This window comes from Penicillium mononematosum (assembly GCF_028829835.1).
Source record: "Penicillium mononematosum strain IBT 11891 chromosome Unknown utg000005l:1.0-9366267.0:1.0-9372171.0, whole genome shotgun sequence".
NCBI classification, from domain to species: Eukaryota; Fungi; Ascomycota; class Eurotiomycetes; order Eurotiales; family Aspergillaceae; genus Penicillium; species Penicillium mononematosum.
Genome location: NW_026643275.1, coordinates 4,103,922 through 4,121,273, shown reverse-complemented (window position 1 = coordinate 4,121,273; position 17,352 = coordinate 4,103,922). Strand labels below are relative to the sequence as shown.

The 17,352-nt window shown below is 51.6% G+C and overlaps 7 protein-coding genes across 7 annotated transcripts; 6 read left to right on the top strand and 1 right to left on the bottom strand.

Annotated features, from left to right (window-relative positions):
- Positions 1–955: 955 nt before the first annotated feature.
- N7519_009710 (type I 3-dehydroquinate dehydratase) lies at positions 956–3,082 on the top strand (the record flags this gene model as incomplete). Its single annotated transcript, XM_057296483.1, has 3 exons — positions 956–2,402; positions 2,425–2,789; positions 2,816–3,082. The coding sequence occupies 3 exons, from the start codon at positions 956–958 to the stop codon at positions 3,080–3,082; spliced, it is 2,079 nt and encodes a 692-aa protein (XP_057144365.1).
- Positions 3,083–3,559: 477 nt separating this feature from the next.
- N7519_009709 (FMN-binding negative transcriptional regulator) lies at positions 3,560–4,612 on the top strand (the record flags this gene model as incomplete). Its single annotated transcript, XM_057296482.1, has 1 exon — positions 3,560–4,612. The coding sequence occupies one exon, from the start codon at positions 3,560–3,562 to the stop codon at positions 4,610–4,612; it is 1,053 nt and encodes a 350-aa protein (XP_057144364.1).
- A 1,020-nt stretch (positions 4,613–5,632) lies between these two features.
- On the top strand, positions 5,633–8,489 carry N7519_009708 (transcription factor domain-containing protein; the record flags this gene model as incomplete). Its single annotated transcript, XM_057296481.1, has 6 exons — positions 5,633–5,731; positions 5,782–5,848; positions 5,908–6,361; positions 6,421–6,599; positions 6,655–7,702; positions 7,766–8,489. The coding sequence occupies 6 exons, from the start codon at positions 5,633–5,635 to the stop codon at positions 8,487–8,489; spliced, it is 2,571 nt and encodes an 856-aa protein (XP_057144363.1).
- Positions 8,490–8,989: 500 nt separating this feature from the next.
- On the top strand, positions 8,990–9,922 carry N7519_009707 (ACP S-malonyltransferase; the record flags this gene model as incomplete). The annotated part of the gene is made up of 1 exon (XM_057296480.1): positions 8,990–9,922. One exon carries the CDS (start codon positions 8,990–8,992, stop codon positions 9,920–9,922), a length of 933 nt encoding a protein of 310 aa, XP_057144362.1.
- An 868-nt stretch (positions 9,923–10,790) lies between these two features.
- Positions 10,791–11,735, top strand: N7519_009706 (phosphoglycerate dehydrogenase; the record flags this gene model as incomplete). Its single annotated transcript, XM_057296479.1, has 1 exon — positions 10,791–11,735. One exon carries the CDS (start codon positions 10,791–10,793, stop codon positions 11,733–11,735), a length of 945 nt encoding a protein of 314 aa, XP_057144361.1.
- A 294-nt stretch (positions 11,736–12,029) lies between these two features.
- Positions 12,030–14,179, bottom strand: N7519_009705 (peroxisomal copper amine oxidase; the record flags this gene model as incomplete). Its single annotated transcript, XM_057296478.1, has 2 exons — positions 12,030–14,011; positions 14,065–14,179. 2 exons carry the CDS (start codon positions 14,177–14,179, stop codon positions 12,030–12,032), a joined length of 2,097 nt encoding a protein of 698 aa, XP_057144360.1.
- Positions 14,180–15,259: 1,080 nt separating this feature from the next.
- Positions 15,260–16,890, top strand: N7519_009704 (uncharacterized protein; the record flags this gene model as incomplete). The annotated part of the gene is made up of 3 exons (XM_057296477.1): positions 15,260–15,387; positions 15,453–15,821; positions 15,879–16,890. The coding sequence occupies 3 exons, from the start codon at positions 15,260–15,262 to the stop codon at positions 16,888–16,890; spliced, it is 1,509 nt and encodes a 502-aa protein (XP_057144359.1).
- Between the last annotated feature and the right edge of the window lie 462 nt (positions 16,891–17,352).

Genomic DNA, 17,352 nt, shown 5'->3' with positions numbered 1-17,352 from the left:
AGACGGTCGTTTTACTATGTACGTTGTTAACATGGGACCATCTAATCCTCGCGTTTGCCCCTTGCGCAAGTATCCATGTGCTCTTCCACCAATCCTAGCATCTAATTCGTTGCTTACCTATCTCCCCCGGGTACCTAGGTACAACAGGCTATGTGTTCCAAAAGCCGATTATTTGCTCTGACCGAGTCTGAGACGCTGGCTTAGATTGGTGGGCTTTCCCTCGTATCGGATCATGGCAGAGCCCCTGTCAGGTCATTCCGAGGCTAATGCCGGTCCCTCCAGCTGGCATGGTGGTTTCATGAAGGCCGATATTAACACATGCATTTGTAGATGCCCACTGGTAATTGATAGGATTTATAAGCATATCATTACTGTAATATCCCCTTTCTACTCAGTAGAATCCCTACTAACAAATCCATATGTAGTATAATTCTGCGTCGCGGCAGCTGATTGGTGGAGAAACCCAACTCCGCGCCCACTTTTCCCCGCGTCCGCCGTCTGCGTGGGATTCCATCGTCGCGCATTGGGTGGAATCTCCGCGACGAGTTCTTCCATCGATCCATGTCGTCTCAAATGCTGTCCATCCTGACCTTCGCGGTTGGGTTATTAAACTCTACCCGCCTAGCATTGACTTAGCGTCCTTCTATTCAGCCTGCCCCGATTACCCCATATCTTGGAGCTAGCCTCGTTCGGCCCGCTCCCTTTTTCCCTGATTGCTTTGTAAAATATCCCATGCTCTGATACTACCTACCTGGAACGCTACCCGGGTCCTGAGCGTCAAAAAGCGAATTGCAAAAACCCTCCTTGGTCCTTGCGCTCATTCCCCCCCTTTCCCCAACTCCCATCTTTACCCATCCTAACCCATACTTCGACCTGCATATACATCCTCGGGAGAACTAAGTATGAAAACACTTGGGACTGCTATGCCATGATTCCGACAGCCTTTCCGCAGCACATGGCCACGCCGCTGCTCGAAGATCCCCCTGTCTCCACCGCCCTCAAAGCCCAAGATCCTCCTGGCGCAAACCCCAATATCGCCGGCCCTTCCAATGCTACAACAACCCTCTCTCTCGCTCCTCCGGCTAGCGCGCCCACAGACCAGACAGCCGCGGGCATCGCCGCGCCGGCCGCCGCCACTGCCGCGGGGACTGTCGTGATCATCTACGGTCAGAACCAAGAGCATATTGTACAACTGGTAGCGGAGGTTCTGGGGAAGCCATGGACAACGGACGCGTCACTTGGGATGCTTGCGCGAGCCAACGATGCAGTGGTAGTGGGGATACTAGCGCACGACCTAGCGGGGAGCTTGCAAGGATGCGAGCGATCATGTCTGATTCTGGTAAACACGTACTGTGTGGAAAACGGGTCTGCGCCGGACGACTCGCTCACCGAGAGTTGTGACTATGAATTCTTATATTCGCGGAGTCCGTTCCTGCGTCGGGATCTGTCGCGGTTTTTGTCTTTGATTTTTGGTCAGACGAGGCCGCATGATGATTTGCGGACGAAGACCAGGACGAATTTTATTTCGACTACTTTTCCTGATGTACATGCTGCTTTGCCCAATTTAGATATCCTTTCTGTGGGATCTGACGCCGTTGAGATCCGTGTGGATTTGCTGGTTGAGCCTGTGCCGAAGGGTTGGACAACTCCGCCTGTTCCGAGTTTGAAGTATGTTGGCCAGCAGTTGATGTTGTTGCGGCAGCATACGGAGTTGCCGATTATCTTTACTGTTCGTTGTACAAGGGAGAATGGGAAGTTCCCGATGGATGACCCAGCGCTGTTTTACAGGTACCTGCGGCGCGCGATACAGTGGGGAGTTGAGTATGTCGATGTCGAACTGTGGCTGCCCGAGGAGATCCGGCGCCAGCTGTTTGAGAAAAAGGGCCATAGTATGATTTTATCTGCGTTCCATGACTTCTCCGGGACCTGGAAGTGGACGTCCGAAGAGGCGCAGCGCATATTCACGGAGAGCGCCAAATACGCCGACATAGTGAAGATGATCGCCATGGTTCACACAATCGAGGAGAACTACGAACTAGAATACTTCCGCTCAACCATCAAAAGCCGCGGCGCAGGCCCACCCCTGTCAGCAGTCAACATGGGCCAAATGGGCCAGCTATCTCGAGCCCTTAACACCGTCTTCTCTCCAATCACCCACCCCCTCCTCCCAATGATCGCCGCCCCAGGCCAGCTAACCGCGGCGGAGATCAACGAAGCCCTACACATAATGGGCCAACTCCCCAAACGCGAGCTCTACGCCATCGGCTCGTTCCGCTCAACCCCACACTCAATGTTCATGGAGAAATGCCTAAATGAACTTGGCCTCCCGCACAACTTCACCTCGGTCGACCGCGGCCCAAAAGGCTCCATGGAATCCGTCCTCGTCCAACCGCACTTCGGCGGTGCCTACCTCAACCCCCCCAGTCCCAACCACAACTGGTTTCATCCCCGCAGCCAGCGACGCAGCCCGCGCAATCGGGTTAGTCGACACAATCGCCATGACACCGGGCGAAGCCGCACCAGGAACCTCCCGATTCATCGGCGAAAACGCCGCCTGGAAGGGCATCCGCGCAACCCTGACGCGCGAATACGTCCCATCCGCGTACAGCAGCCGCGCAGCGATCATCCTCGCCAGCTCCCAGGCTGACGCTTCAGCGGCGATCTTCGCACTACGCAGTCTAGCCGTTGGCACGATCTACACAGTCGGGTTCAAAGCGAGTGGCCCGCTCGCTGCAGGTCTTGAGCCGTTCACATCCATCCAGTCTGTCAAACGGGTTGAGCAGCCCTTTGTTATTGTCTCTGCATTGCCCCGGAGAAATCGCTGCTCGTGCAGCCTTTGCTGAGACATTATGGTGTTAATGGTCGTTGCTCGCCGCCTTGTACTCGTGGGAGGGTTTATCTTGATCTTACCAGTGGGCTGAGGAAGGGGGATCCTTTGGCCGTTGCCACTCGTGCTGGATGGACAGCCTATGGCGTCGAGGACGTTAGTGCTTGGACTACTGTTGAGACGCTGAGGTTGCTTGTTGGGCAGAATGTGCCGTTTGACTTTGTGCGCATGGCGTCTGGGAGGCCTCTGTTCTAGTTATATAGTATAGAACACTGCATACCTACGTAGGTAATTTGTGGTTCGCATTCGCTTTTTATTGTCTATTGTTGATGCAATAGATTTTGATGCTGATGTTGAATCGCAATTTTTGTTTTAGGGGTTTGGGGTAGTTTAAGTATAAGGAATGGCGCTTTATTTATTGTCCCTATGGATATGTATTTTGTAGCTACACGAGTATTTCTGACGTCCTGGCAGGTGATAATTGGTCCGTTGCTGCCCTTGTGCCATTCTAATGTTTGGAGTCATAGATTCATAATTCATCCATGGAATCCATAGAATATATAACCTTCCAAGGTTGGAATGTAAGATAAGAAAGAACCTTGGAACCTTGGAACTTTATCAAAATCCGGGGTCAACCCCTCATTTCCAAGGTTCCTTAGGTTACCCCAGCCTTGTTTCTCTTCAGGGTCTACCTAGGTACCTTAGTACATATCCAATCCGAGCAAATTGAATATGCACCTACGTCCTGATCATGCAGTCCGAGACCTCCCAACCCTCCATGCCTTCATCAAACAACACCCACTAGGCGTCCTCACCACTTCTCTCCCTTCGGAGAATCACCCGACCCTCCAATGCAGCCACATCCCCTGGGTGTTGGACAGTGAAACGACCCTCGAACCCGAGTTCGCAAAGGAAGCAAAAGTAGCCGATGACAACACCCCCGCACCGCCACATCCCTCCATGGGAGTCCTCCGCGGCCACATCGCGCGCCAAAACCCGCAAAGCAAAGCAATGGTAGAATATGCCTCTGAATACAGCACCAAAACAACCAGTATCCCGGGCGCATTTCCTATAACAAGTTTTGTAGAAGAACCAGCGACATCAACAGGCCACACTCTCCCTGGTGAGGTCTTAATTGTCTTCACCAGCCCAGTAGACCACTACATCACCCCGAACTTCTACACAGAGTCCAAACCCGCCACGGGCAGGGTTGCTCCGACGTGGAATTACGCCGCGGTGCAGGTCTACGGTCGGGCGACTATATACCACGACACGAAAGACGAGCAGACCGAGCTATTTCTACGACAACAGCTGGGTGATCTAGCCCGGCTTGGAGAGGAAGGAGTGATGGGATTTCCAGATGAGTCTGGGTTGGGTCCGGTATCTGATGTCAAACACAGGGAAGATGGAAGTGGAATTGAGAATGGGGATGGGGATCCACCCCAAAATCAGAACAAGAACTGGAGCCCAGATCGAGGCCTGAGTCAGGGGGCGAAGAGGGCGACCGGAGCTAGCGGGTATGATGACGGCTCGGCACTACCTACCCCGACACCGAGACCGGCTTGGAAAATCAGCGATGCGCCACCAGAGTATATTGCTGTGCTTTTGAAGAATATTGTTGGGATGAGGGTTGAAATCACGCGGATCGAGGGCCGGTTTAAGGTTAGCCAGGAACGGCCAGTGAACGATCGGGTTGGTGTTGTTGAGGGGTTGAAGAGGATGGGTGGAACGGCGAGGGAGATGGCGGAGTTTGTGAGGAGAGGGAAGGTTTTGCCTGGGCACTGAGGTTGGGATTAGGCCGAGACATACGGAGGTTATACTGTGTCGAGTAATGATGCCAGGCCCACTCACTCCGTATGGAGTACATCCCTATGTTAGCGCGCTTGGCACGACTTTTAGAATGTTGTAGAGAATACACGGTTCTCCGTAAAACTTGACGAGATCACAAAGAACTGTTCAGAAAGTTAAAAAAAAGACTAGGATGGAGGTTCCGTATCGAATACAGTAGCTGCAGTGGATGATCAGACTAGGATCGAACGAATTTCAGGGAGAAGGTGTAATAAGCGGGGGGGCCAATAGTAAGACTGGAATAGGCTGGAATAGGCGTCATCCTACATGTAGCTCTGTATATTGTACGGAGTATGTGCAGTTAGAGACTTGGAATAGTTCTGCAGGAGACACTTCGGGTAAATTGAGGAGCCTTAATCGGGGTCTAAGCGGCAACTAAGAACCCCATGATGACATGGACAGAATATAGGGATTACCAAATAGATTAAGCTATTGCAATTCCGTGCAATTACTTGCAATTACTTGCAATTACTTGCAATTACTTGCAATTTATGGGGTACCTGGATCATCTCGGATGTTGGCCGTCGGAGCCCTAAAGTGGATGTATTCCCTAAACGGAAACCTCTCCCGCCAAGTACAGATTAAAGGGGAGGAGCATTGATTTCTGAGATGAAGATGTTAGAAGTAGAGTAAACTGTAATAAGAATAAGGATATATCATTATATACACATATAATAATAGGGGTCCGATATTATAATCAGGTAATTACTAGCCTAAATCATGCCCATGTGCGTAATTAAAACACAACCTTGGAAGAACATAATAACCCCCCATGTCAGCCCAAACTGGGGAATTCCGGCGGCACATCACTTCTCCGCATTTCTTTCTCTCCGCAACTGTGTGGTATAGGCTTTTCCTTTTATTTTAACGCCACAGCCATGCGCCTGACTTCTTATCCATCTTGGCCGGGGCCGTTTTCTTTCTTCTTCTCATCTCTCTCTTCTATGTAGATGTGCCATGTCTCGTCCTCAGGTCAGCATCGACCGTCTCACGCCCCGCCGTGCGACGGTCGAGCCGCGCGAAACCATGAACTGCAAATCCTGTCGCAAGCGCAAGGTCTGTCCAGTCAGTCTCAGGTGCGATTGGATGTGTCTAACTCATCATAGATCAAATGTAATCGCATGCGACCGAGCTGCGAGGCATGCAAGGTCTTCCAGTGCCCATGTCTATATGGTATGTTAATCATTCCTCTTCCACATCACATGATTTCCCCTGTTGATCTTATGTTCAAGATGCCGTCCCTAAAAAACGGGGGCCCAAGACCGATGTGCTAGAAGCTCTCCTCAAGCGGGTCGATGGGTTGGAGAAACGACTCCACGATGAAAAGAACCCTATTTCACCCACTTCGCCCGATACCCCGGACGATCCGCCGAGCTTTCCCACCCGTCGCAACACTATAGACAACTCCTTTAATATTTACTCTCCAGGCGATCGATCGGCTCTGCCAACTTCTCTCTCGCAACATGTGGATCCCTTCCCTAGGCCGACAGACCACTCAGCAAGTCTTCTGCAACAGCCATCTCCAACAAACAATGGACCTCTATCGGATGCAATCCTTGACATTTACTTTGAACGATTGCATGGTAAGCCATTTTATGTACTAGACGAGGCGACAACGCGACAACACCATCAACTGAACCAATTGCCGCCGTGTTTGGCCATGGCTATCTCAGCAATGACAGTGAGGTAAAAACCGAGCTTTCAAGTCCTGTCACGTGCTTACATGTTTGACTGACGAATCTCAGATACACAACCTTACCTGGTCAAGTGGAGCAGTCACTACGTACCGGGCTTGATGCAGCGCTACAAGCAAGACGCATGATTGAAATCGACAATCCTACAGTAGAAGGACTCCAGACTCTAATGTTAATTTCGCAAGCTTTCTACGCCTATGGGTTAGGAAAGAAAGCTTATATGACATTCTGTATGCTTTCCCCCCGATCTCACATGGTTTAATGAACCCCACTAACGATGATTAGCAAATTGCGTGGCCATGATCGTCGCCCTGGATTTGTACCGGGAGGCTCCCTCTAAGCCTAATATCACACCTGCTGAGCGAGAAATGAGACGTCGGCTATTCTGGTCTGTTTACTTGATGGACAGATTTATCAATTGTGGATCTCGGCGTCCATGTCTGATCACTGATCATTCGGTTGTTCTGCGCCTACCGTCTTGGTCGCCACACGCAGCTGGTCTGGACATGGAGGGGGAGCTTTTCCATGTCGGCCCGAACATTCAATATTCTGCGGATTCTAGACGCAAATCACCAAGTGCTGCCTCTTTGTTGATTGACATCACGCGTATTCTTGGTGTTACTAATAAGTATCTGGCAGCTGGTGGAGTCAAAGGCGACTCTCACTTCCCATGGCATGCGCTTTCTAATCTGTCCAAGATACGACAAGAACTAGATATTTGGGCGGCTGGTACACAGGACGTCTTTGCGTCTATCGATGCATTGTTCGGCCACCCCGAGAGCACAACACTCTTGCTGAGCAAGCTGATCTACCATTTGGTGCATTGTTTGATCTACCGCCCATTCCTACCCATTGACCTGGTAGAGCTCCGAGGCACGGGGCAGCATCAGTCTTGGCAAATCGAGGCGACGAACTTGTGTTTTTCGCACTCCAATGCCATCGCAGAGCTAGTTGAACTGGGTCGTAATTCTCCGCTGATTGAGTGGCCTGCTTTCGTCAGTTACTGTGTGTGCACAGCGGGGACTGTGCATGTTCACGGTGTGCACTACAAGGGCCGTGAAGGAGAGGTTTTCTCTTCCAGCGCTGAATTCCTGACTCGGGAGATGAACCAGCTTGCTTGGTTTCGCAATATTTGGACTGGCGTGCAGCATCAGCGTGAGCTGCTCCAAACTATCTATACGTGTCACTCTGAATTGGTGCGCAACCTTGCCAGTAGCTCAATGCGTTTCTCGCCAGTCTTCCATCTCGAAGACTTCCTCGACCGATATCCTGGACTGATGTTGGATGGATCGCACGTTCGGCTTATAGATGCGGCGGATGATCTAGCGCCAAGGTGAGTCGCCTGCTGATACCACCCCCCTTTTTTTATACATATGATCACTAACTCTGGAGACAGTACTGTCAACTTCATCGATCGTCAAGATCACTACTACCAACGGCCAACCGCCGGACCGTCATATCAAAATCCGTCGTCGTACTTCTCTAGTACACGGCCTGGGCCCTCGAGTCCATTAGCATCCACCCAGGGCTCAGATATAGACCGTCGCAACTCCCATTCCCATTCCCATTCTCTGTCCCAGAAACCCTCTCATCCGGCCTCGCTCTCGCCCACCCTTAAATTCCACGCAATCCAAAGCAACAAACACCAACATTCACCATCCCTGCCCTCCATCTTCTCCCTCCCCACCGGAACGGACCTGTCCGGTGCCGGCACATCAGAAAACACCCACCTCTCTATTCCGGGCTTCTCCCCCTCCGCATTCGGCCTCTCCCCACCAGCCTTTCTCACCGACGCTTCCCTCAACATAGCACCAACACCGCCCCCAAACCCACAATATGCAACCTTCCCCTTCGACACCGCCCATGCAAATATGAACGGAATGCCACAATCGGGCCCCACTGCCCTGACACCAGGTGCTCAGTCCCAAACTAGTGCCACCCACACCACAACAGGTAGTGAGGGCACGTCTGAGAAAGACCCTTTTCTGAGCTTACTGGAACAGCTCGCGGAAAATGAGAACTCGCAGGGTGGGCCTAGTGAGCTTGAGTTCTTTTTGTCGGGCACCGGTGCCGTCGAGGGTGATCCCGAGATTCCTCTTGAGAAAGATGGTGCGTCGTAGGTAGAAAGTTGGTGTTGGGAATGATGATTCCCCCGTATATATTCTGGTTCTGTGTATATCTTTTACTATATAGCTTTTCTTTTTGTAGGCGGTGGCCGAATTGATTGATACCCATTGTGCACATTGTCTCTATCTACCTACTATTTGAGGGGAGCTCGAGTGCCTCTCATCTAAATATAGACATGACATCCCGAGCTTTTTGAACTTTAGATTCTCCCGGTAACTGTGACCATAGTTAGACGTCACTGAGGACACGGGCCACCACGCAAAGAAGTTGATAAATTGTGTATCTCAGACAAGGACAATTGTCGACATAGTCCTGGTGTAAATGCTCCCTTAGCCCCCGCTCTTCGGTTATTTTTGCCAGCTGCAGATTCGTCTCGAAGTGGTTAAATATGGCCATTTGGTCCTCGCTCTTACCCAAGTCTTCACCTTCCGCGTCCAGCCTCGTATTCGACACACCCCATTTGATGACAAGACAACAAGGGCTTGTTCAGATCATGTCTACATCCCTCGCGTTCGTATTTCCTGGTCAAGGGTCCCTATCGGTGGGCACGCTTGCCGACTTCGGCGCTGAAAATCCAGTGATCCTCGAGACCTTCAAGGAAGCCTCTAAGGCCCTGGGCTACAACCTGTGGGCACTCATCCAGGAAGGTCCGGAAGAACAACTCGATCAACCAGAGAAGACCGAGCCGGCAATCCTAACTGTATCTATTGCCCTGTGGCGTCTGTGGTTGGAAAATGGCGGTCCCTGCCCGGCCTTCGTTTCTGGCCACGGCTTCGGCGAATATAGCGCCTTGGTCGCGGCCGGCAGCTTGTCGCTGGACACTGCAGTTCGCCTGATAGAGTCTCGTGCTCGGCTGATGCAGGCAACTGCAGAGCTCAATAATGGCGCCATGGCCACTATCCTCGGCCTGGACGACGCCGATGTGGTCGCCATCTGCGGTGAAGCGGCCAAGGACCAAGTAGTTAGCGTGACCTACTTCAATTCACCAGGTCAGGTTGTCATCGCCGGCCATAAAGCTGCGGTGAATCGCGCCGCCGAGCTGTGCAAGGCCAAGGGCGCCAAGCGCGTTGTGCCAACGGCAGGCAGTGTACCGTCACATTGCGCCCTAATGAAACCCGCCGCCGGCCGTTTCTCTGCGATGGTTAATAGCGTCGAGTGGATGACGCCGCATATGTCGGTGGTGCGGAACGTTACCGCCACCGTCGCTGCCGACCTCGATGCGCTCAAGCAGGACCTAATGGTGGAGCTATACCAGCCGGTACGCTGGGCTGAGTGTGTGCGGGCCTTAGCTAGAAATGGCGTGGTGAATATGGTAGAATGCGGCCCAGGCAGGTCCGCCCTGAACAAACGTTGCGCCGACGGCGTGACCACCTATGGCATCGATTCTCCAGATCAGCTAGCCACAACCCTCGCAGCTCTAAGTTAGGAAGCAGCCATCACCATGCAATCTCTAGACGATCCCTCGAGAATGACGTAGACTCTCACGGACAAGGGCATAGCTAGAGGACGAGGGTAGCACAGCTTTAATTAACACAGTAGCCATCACGGCATCGAAGGCCTTATTGTTGCCTGCTTAGTTGTAGCCTATCTGTGGTTGAATAGAGGAAAGCTGAGCGCTGACTAGAAACAGAGCATAATCAAGGTACCTAGGTAGCACCCACACAGCAATCACTAAGCGATCGCTCATTCATCACCAATTGCCCGTAAATGGTCACTAAGCACACGCTAACCTCCAAGGCTGGAAGCGATCATTGAGCGTTAGTCATTGTTCACATGGTGAGACTGATATGCCCAGTGAGCCTGGGCCGGAGTGCCCTTATAAAAGTGGCAGAAGGTAGGAAGCCTCAGTCGACAGGCATTGTCCTGCCATGTATATACCTACATAGACATATAGTAATGTCTATAGGTGCATATAAGGTGCTATCAGTAAGAAGATGCAGCGCACAGGCTAACTTGGTATGGCCAGTACAATGCCTCTAAAGCTGGTTTTCTAGAGTTGGTACTTTACGACTTTTATGAACTACGTATGCACTTCAATACCTGTAGCCATTCTATAGTTTATCAGAGCTAGACAGAATTTGATCATTTTCATCGATCACCGCAAGGTCATCTGTGCTTTCCCGGAGTTACCCCGGTCTCGGCGGGATCTCCGCCGAGACACCCCGCGTTGCTACAGATTTGTCACTCTCCCCTCGCACCTGGGCATAAGAACCTTGACTACCCCCCTCTTAATGTCATCCTCACCCAAACAACGCCTTGACACTCTAACAAATCACCTTCAACCCGCCCATAAAATGAAACTCCTCTACCCAACCTCCCTCTACCTCGACACAAAGTCACTGGAAGGCTTCTCCGTCGAATTGCACCCCTACGATGTCACACTCCCAATCCCCGAATCCCTAATCGACGCAGAGTTCCTCGTAACATGGAGCAACAAAGCTACGAATCTGCGCGACGCAGCCTCCCGCATGAAGAACCTCCGCTGGATCCAGTCGCTAGCAGCCGGTCCAAATGACGTCCTCGCTGCGGGCTTTGACGCTTCCCGCGTCGCTATCACAACTGGCTCCGGCCTGCACGACGAAACAGTCGCAGAACATACCCTCGGCATGCTACTCAACGCTGCCCGTCGCTTCTATGAAATGCGCGATTTCCAGTCCCGCGGCGAGTGGCCCGCCCATCTGGGCGGCGCCCAGCCTGATCGCGCCCCAGGCACTTTCCGTACCCTCAAGGGTGCCAATGTTACTATCTGGGGTTTTGGCAATATTGCCAAGACCCTTGCGCCCGTTTTGACTGCCCTCGGGGCTAATGTTACCGGTGTTGCCCGGAGTGCGGGTGTGCGTCACGGGTTTGAGGTTGTCGCGGAGGATCGCTTGCCAGAGATTCTGCCCAAGACTGATGCCCTTGTTATGATTCTACCTGGGTCAGCGAGTACCAATGGTGCTCTTAGTGCTGAGCGCTTGGCGTTGCTGCCGAGCCACGCTTGGGTTGTTAATGTTGGACGCGGGACTTCTGTTGATGAGGATGCACTGCTTGATGCACTCGAGAAGGGCAGCATTGGTGGTGCCGCGTTGGACGTTTTCTCGGCTGAGCCGCTGCCGAAGGAGTCGAAGCTTTATGCTGCGCCTAATCTCATTCTATCGCCTCATGCTGCTGGTGGACGCCCACGTGAGGCTGAGGCGCTTATTGCGTATAACCTTAGACGGCTCCTTGCTGGACAGGAGCTGAAGAACATCATTTGAGCTTGGAGATAGTGACTGCTGGGCTTTCTTGTTTGATAGATTTTATGAGTAAATATACATATGCATAGATGAAGTGAAGGCTAGATCCCATGACACAAATTGCAGAAAAATTCCATAGAATCACTTAGAATGCAATATCCCGATCAGAACCAAAAGGGAAGGTTGATAAAAATCAATTTGATATAAACAAAAAGGCCAAGACTATGTACTATTTACTATGTACAACAAAGCACACTGAAAGATCCCCGTTTCCAAACACCATACCATAAATCAATGCCGTCGTTCCTTCACCCCTCACATCCGGGGCTTACTTGTGGCACAGCAAGAAGAAGGGAACGCATTTTTTGACTGGGTATCGACACAAATAGCCGAAGGCGGCACCCAGAGACCAGGGTTCTTCTCAAAGAAGTTCGATGCACGCAGCATAATGCTAACCGGTTCAGCAGGCATGATAGGGAAGTCCTCAGTACGCGGGAAATGCGTCAGACCGAACTGCATGTAGCAGACAATATCGGTGTTCTCGATGTTCTCATTGCGCTTCGCCCAGTCGGCGATGGTCGGGTTGTAAGGGTGTCCCTCAGAGCCGTCAGACTGACAGACGTAGTCGCCAGCTGGGAAGAGCTCGTAGTCCTTGTAAGGAGTAACCCAGAGGGGCTTGCGGGCGAAGGCAGCGCGCTTCCAGACGGTGCTTCCGGGCTTGGCGAGCATGGGGGGACAGTTGTTGTTGAGGATCTTGTAGCCGACGGGCTTTTTGGCGACGGTGTTCATGCGGTTCGGGTTGATGATGTCCCACGAGCGGTTTGTCTCGAAGCAGTAGTCTGCGGCACCCTCGAGGGATGTACGAAGGGGGGTCTTCTTGCTGTAGAAGCCGTTGCCGTAGGGATTCTCTGGGGAGCCGACGGGGGCTTCGAAAGAGACGGCGTCACTCTGGACGACAGAGTTGTTTTGGCCGTCGATTTCCGGGTCGATGCGAAGGGAGAACAGGTGCTGGTGGTTGTGGGCGGTGATGGAGGGGGCAACTTCTGTGCCGAAGGGAGCAGCGGTTTCGGTTGGGTGCATGCAGTAGGTGTTCAGCATACCGGTAAGCTTCACCTCTAGCTTGTAGGTGCCATCCAGAGTGAAGGTGTGGTAGAAGCCGTATTCGTAGTTGGCAGCGGTGATGATTTGGGAGATGATAAGCTTGCGGTCACGCGCGGAGATAACTGTGCCGTCACGGAAGTCGGTGTGCTTGTAGAGGAGGCCGTTGTCTTCCTCGTGAATGCAGATAGCGTTCTTGATTACAGCGGCCTCACCCTTGGAGGTTGACATAACACCATCCATGTAGTGGATGGCACCCTTGCAATCACAACCCAGCTTCAAGGAGTTGGTCATCAGACCAGTGCCGTACTCGCCGACATCGAAGGCATGCTTCTTGTGGTGGGGTTTTTCAGGGCAGCCGTAGGGAACAACCATCTCAACGACGGAGATACGGTTGAAGAGAGTCCGCTCACGGTCCTCGTACATGTCGTGGGTGCGCACGTCGGAAAGGACAATACCTTCACGGTAGTTGAAGCCAACGTGCATCTTGAAGTTGGCCCAGGTGAGCTCATTGCCGCGGACCTTGAAAGAGACACCCTCGGGCTGGGTGATATCAATGGGCTTGAGGCGATCATGTTTGTACTTGTCGCCGATGAACTCGGGGAGGTAGTTGTGTTCCTTGAGAGGGGTAGCGGTCCGCTCGCCGTTCACGTAACGAATGTCGACGCTGAGAACCTCTTCTGTGTCAGTGTCGGCGACAACACTGAAATCTAGAGGGTGGGCGTATTGGTTATCGAAATCGGAGTTACGGTAGTAAGCCAGACCCTGCTGGAGGCGGTGGTCGTATCCCCAGCGCTCGTCGATGCCGATAGCCCATGCGTCAAAGAAGACCTTGTTCATGTCGGTAATTCCAAGGTCCTTGCAGGCACGGATGACACGGGCGTCCTTGCGGGCAACACGCTCCATCACGTCAAGATCCTCTAGGGTGAGGGTAGGCATAACGTCGTGAACGTCCTTCCATTCCTCAACCTTGCCGGTGGCAAGATTGGCCACCACCTCTGCGATCTTGTTCGTTTCGCGCACAATGACAATGGCGAAAGCGCGACGGGCAGGAGCTGGGACTGCACCAGCACGGAACGCCCGGTATTCCGCTTTTCTGGGCTCGCGGAGCGTGAGGCAGTTGAACTTGATAGACTTGGGGTTGGCATAATCCCGGATGATCTTTGCTGCCTCGGGAATTTCCTTAATAGAAAGTTGATCTAGGATTCAGACTTAGCAGTACTCCTGGAATTTATGTAAAGACATGTCGTACCTAACGGGTGGGGTGTGCCTTGCGGCAACATGGCAGCGGCGGCGACACTTTCATAGTCTCCCTCACGGAAGATTGTGTAGCCAGGAATTGACTCGGTATCAGGTGCAGACGCCATGATGAAGGTGTGGAAGGGGTATCAAGGGGAAGGAAGGAGTTGTAGAGTTGTAGAACACCAGAAGCTTCATGGCAAACCTGCGATAGTCCTTATATAGCTATAATGGACCTTGAATATGTGATCGAATTTGCCCGCATGTACCTTCCTAGTCAGGTAATCGGGATGCTATATCTACGATATAAGAAACTCGGGCAAAGTGAGCGAATGGTCCCGACAGTGGGTACTCTAGCCGTTGTTCGATTTAGGATAAAGTCTGGAGAAGATGTGTGTTTGCACAAACTTGTCTGGGACTTTGATTCTATGCCATAATTTATTTTGCGTAAAGCGTTTGCCATCGAAATTATTCGGCCAATCGCGGCCAATCGCATTGCAACGGCTCGGCGAGATGTGTTGGCCAGTCATTTGCTAGTGGCCAGCCTAATAAGGCAAGTCTTGTAGAAAAGGCCGTGGGTCAGCGCTAGGCTGAGACCTACCCTAATTCGAAAATATCTGATCGGATAGACAAATCAGGGGAGAAGGCGGCTGGGCATGGTTAGCGATGCCAAGACGTTAAATCAAGCTTATTTACACATGGGCATGATGTAAGCCTCCACAGCAGCCCTGGAGGGGCTTGTAGAGTCCATGGAGGCAGTTTTATGTATATGTCTTTTCACCATACTACATGTATGTAGGAAAAAAAAAAGAGATGGATACTTACACGAATTTGAACGGAAGAGCAATTCATTGAAGATACTATACAACAATGAACCAGAAAGGTTGCGACAGCCATGGGTGGACTTGCCTGTTTAGGACTAGTGGGCATATCGACGCCACAAGTTAATCCACCTCTACGGAGTATCCACGTCTATCCACACCAAACACTCCGCCGTTTTGAACCTGAGAAATCTGGAGGTCGATCTCTCTGTGGGGTACCTTCACCATGATGCACCCGATAAGCCTAGAATGGCATGTCCAGCCGGAGTACTTATCGCAATTTCCTATAGCTAAGCTTGGGTTTAAGAATTAGTTACAAATTCATCTCATCTAGCTTCATCATCTTCTCTCGCCAGAAGACACTCACAGTACAAAGCACATACAATCATGGCCGACTTGTCCGTTCAACTAACAGCCCCTAACGGCCACACTTGGACCCAGCCTACCGGATTGTTCATCAACAACCAATGGGTCAAATGTTCGACCGGTGAGAAGATTGCCAGCATCAATCCCACGTACGTGAGAAATCAGAAACTCAGATGCCACCTCTTAATGCCATAACTGACGGGCGGTCAAATAGAACTGCAAAAGAAATCACATCGATCCACGCAGCTTCCGCCCAGGATGTCGATAAGGCCGTCAAGGCAGCTCGCGCTGCTCTGAATAACCCCTGTTGGCGCGATCTGCCCGGCATTGACCGCGGAAAGTTGATGAACCGCCTGGCCCAGCTCATCGAGGACAACCGCGCCACTCTCGCCACTATCGAGACAATCGACAATGGAAAACCCTACTCCGTCTCCTTCAATGACGACCTGACCGAGACCGCTGAGACAATCCGTTACTATGGAGGATACGCCGACAAGGTCTTTGGCCAGGTCATCGATACAACCCCGGATAAGTTCGCCTACACCGTACGGGAGCCCGTTGGTGTCTGTGGCCAAATTATCCCGTAAGTTCCGATTACCCCTAATAGTATTTAAAGCCAACTTCTAACTGTGACAATAAGATGGAACTTCCCCCTCGCCATGGCCGCTTGGAAGCTGGGCCCCGCCCTGGCCTGCGGAAACACAGTTGTTCTCAAGCCAGCGGAGCAAACCCCTCTCTCAATTCTCTTCCTTGCAAACCTGATCGTGGAAGCAGGCTTCCCTCCCGGTGTGGTGAACATCGTGAACGGGCACGGCGCCGTTGCTGGAGCTGCGCTCGCCTCGCACATGGACGTGGACAAGATCGCCTTCACAGGCAGCACGGCCACAGCCAAGCAAATTATGAAGATGGCCAGTGTGAACTTGAAGAATATCACCCTAGAGACGGGTGGTAAGAGCCCGCTGATTGTGTTCAACGATGCGGATCTCGAACAGGCGGTTGAATGGGCCCATATCGGTATCATGTACAACCAGGGCCAGATCTGCACAGCCACGTCCCGCATTCTGGTACAGGACGAGATATACGACCGTTTCCTAGAGGCATTCAAAGCTCAGGTGAAGAATGTCTCTAAGGTTGGTGATCCATTTGAGGAGTCCACCTTCCAAGGCCCACAGGTGACACAGGCTCAGTATGATCGAATCATGTCTTATGTCGATGTCGGAAAGTCTGAAAAGGCCACTCTTGTTTCTGGTGGCAAGCCTTTTAGTGGTGTTGGTGACGGCAAGGGTTTCTTCGTTGAGCCTACTATTTTCACCGATGTCACGCCTAAGATGCGTATCTACCAAGAGGAGGTCTTTGGTCCTTTCGTGGTGATTTCCCGGTTCAGCGAAGAGAAGGATGCTATCGAGATGGCCAATGACTCGAATTATGGTCTTGGAAGTGCTCTGTTCACGACGAACTTGACTCGCGCACACCGCGTGGCTAAGAAGATTGAGGCTGGTATGGTCTGGATTAACTCTAGCAACGATAGCGACTGGCGCATTCCGTTCGGTGGCGTGAAGCAATCTGGTATTGGGCGTGAGCTTGGAGAGGCCGGTCTTGCTGCTTACTCGAATATCAAGGCTATTCATGTGAACATGAAATCTAAGCTTTGAGAACAGGACTCGGGGGCTTTTGAATCTAGGGGGGATATATTATATTGTACATAGGAATAGAAGATTTCTCGTATGACACCGATGACCAAAGACAGCAAAACCTGGGTAGGTCAACTTCCTTACTAGTTATGTACGGTAATAACTCATTGTTAGAAGTATAATTTGTAGTAACAATGTAGTAGTCTTAGGAGATTGCTGGTATTGATTTCTCTGAACCCTCAAATTCTGCCACCTCTCCAGACTGTTAATTGACCTGGGGGCTGGAAGAGATTACCATGAAGATGCCGAAATATGAGCAGAATATAGTAAAGTCAACCCGGAATATATGCACAACATCCTTGACTCCTCCTCTGGACAACTAGTACACCTCATATCGGTTATTACTAGTAACAACCAGAAAAATTCATTGTCAAAATCTCAAACTCGGATTTTTTTGGGTCGTCAGGTTGTTAGGTGAGTTAC